General features: G+C 42.2%; 1 protein-coding gene across 1 annotated transcript; it reads left to right on the forward strand.

Moving 5' to 3' along the window:
* ANKRD34B (ankyrin repeat domain 34B) lies at positions 1-1,548 on the forward strand. Its single transcript, XM_010578072.1, has one exon. The coding sequence runs from the start codon at positions 1-3 to the stop codon at positions 1,546-1,548; it is 1,548 nt and encodes a 515-aa protein (XP_010576374.1).
* Positions 1,549-1,868: the final 320 nt, after the last annotated feature.

Here is a 1,868-nt window from a genome sequence, read left to right on the forward strand (position 1 = left end):
ATGACCAAAATGGCGGACTTGCCAGCGGAGGGGAACTCCCTGATAAGAGCTGTCTATCAAAGCCGCCTTCGCCTCACCAGGCTGTTACTAGAGCGTGGTGCCTACATCAACGAGAGCAATGACAGAGGTGAAACTCCGTTAATGATTGCTTGTAAGACAAAACATGTGGACTCCCAGAGTGCCAGCAAGGCAAAGATGGTTAAATACCTACTGGAAAACAAGGCTGATCCGAACATACAGGACAAATCTGGAAAGACAGCCTTGATGCATGCTTGTTTGGAAAAAGCAGGCCCTGAAGTGGTCTCTCTGCTACTGAAAAGTGGAGCTGACCTAAGCCTGCAAGATCACTCCAACTGCTCTGCACTTGTGTATGCAATAAACTCTGAAGACAAAGAGACCTTGAAAATTCTTCTCAATGCCTGCAGGGCACAAGGAAAAGAAGTCATCATCATCACAACAGACAAGTCCCCATCAGGAAGGCAAAAAACGAAGCAGTACCTGAACATGCCTCCTGCAGACCTCGAGGAATGCCATTCCCCAACTGGTTGCATTTCCCCATCAGAAATAGAACTGAAAACCTCTCCATTCCCATTTTCAAGTTCAAATGAAACTCAAAAAGCACTATTGAGCTTTAAAGAGCTGGATCATCCACGAAGAGTGGACAATTCATCTCAAACAGTTTCACCAAAAAGAAAATCCAGCTCAACGAAAGTAGGCTCCAGGCTGGCACAAGTGCAGCGGCTACAGTCTGAGCATTGGGTAAAGGGCTCTCCGTCACTGTTTCACCAGAATAAAATTGCCTCTTTAAAAAAGGAACTTAAGGATATTACTCCAAAAGAACTCTCTTTTAAAATCAATGGCCTTGCCTTGTCAAAGAAATTCATCACCAGACACCAAAGTATTGACATAAAAGACACTGCTCATTTATTGAAAACCTTTGATCAAACTGGATCAAGGAAATTATCATATGAAGAGATGAACTCTCAGACTCCTTGTGTTGAAGAGAATCATAACCCCAGTGGGATTCCTATGGGTAAGGATGCCAGTTCAGGACAAATCAGCTTTGTTTCAAACCTCAGCAGTATTATCCAGAGAAGGAATTTAGGAACAAATCACTACAGCTCTGATTCTCAGTTTACTATTCTAAGTCCTGCTGCTGCAGAAGACAGTAAGTCAGTGATAGCAAAGAAAAAGATTCTTTCTCCATCTCACTCTTTGTTACCAAGTTCTAGAGAAGTACTGGAGAACACACCTCCTGTTACTCTGAGCAGGAGCAATAAAGCTTGTCTAGAAAGACATGGCTCAGGAGCCTTATTGTTGGATCATTATGCTCACACAAGACCAGGTTTTCTTCCACCACTGAAGGTGAATCCTCACCCCGCAATTCCAGATATTACTTTCATAAACAAGGTTCCTGGGATGGTTTCCTGTGGACAAAAACCCTTAATACCAGCAGCACCTGCTTTGCCTAGGGAGACCAAAAATACACAAGTGCTACGGAGGCAGTCATTACAGACTGACCAGATTAAGCAATTAATGAATTTTTAACAGGGGATTAAAGAGTTACAAAATCTTTACGATATGTACATATTCACTGCACTACTTGATTGTAATGATACATATCACAAAAGATAGCAGGTCTGTGGTGTAAAGCTCTCTGCCTTGGAATGAGTTAAATAGCTCAGACACTACATGAAAATATACACTTAACTAATGATGCTGCTTTCTGCAAACTGAGGACTATTTATTATACAGTTTCCATAATGTTTTCAACTTCAGCACTGAAACTTTACCTGTGACAGGCTGAACCCACAACGGGTCTTAGGCACTGCAGTTCTCATTTTAGGTTGGAAATACTATCCCTCCTA

This window comes from Haliaeetus leucocephalus, unplaced genomic scaffold, assembly GCF_000737465.1.
Source record: "Haliaeetus leucocephalus isolate CR32 unplaced genomic scaffold, Haliaeetus_leucocephalus-4.0 Scaffold598, whole genome shotgun sequence".
Lineage (NCBI taxonomy): Eukaryota > Metazoa > Chordata > Aves > Accipitriformes > Accipitridae > Haliaeetus > Haliaeetus leucocephalus.

Bases quoted from the DNA above. Each gene is read 5' to 3' on its own strand.
- ANKRD34B (XM_010578072.1), top strand. From the start codon at position 1: ATGACCAAAATGGCGGACTTGCCAGCGGAGGGGAACTCCCTGATAAGA.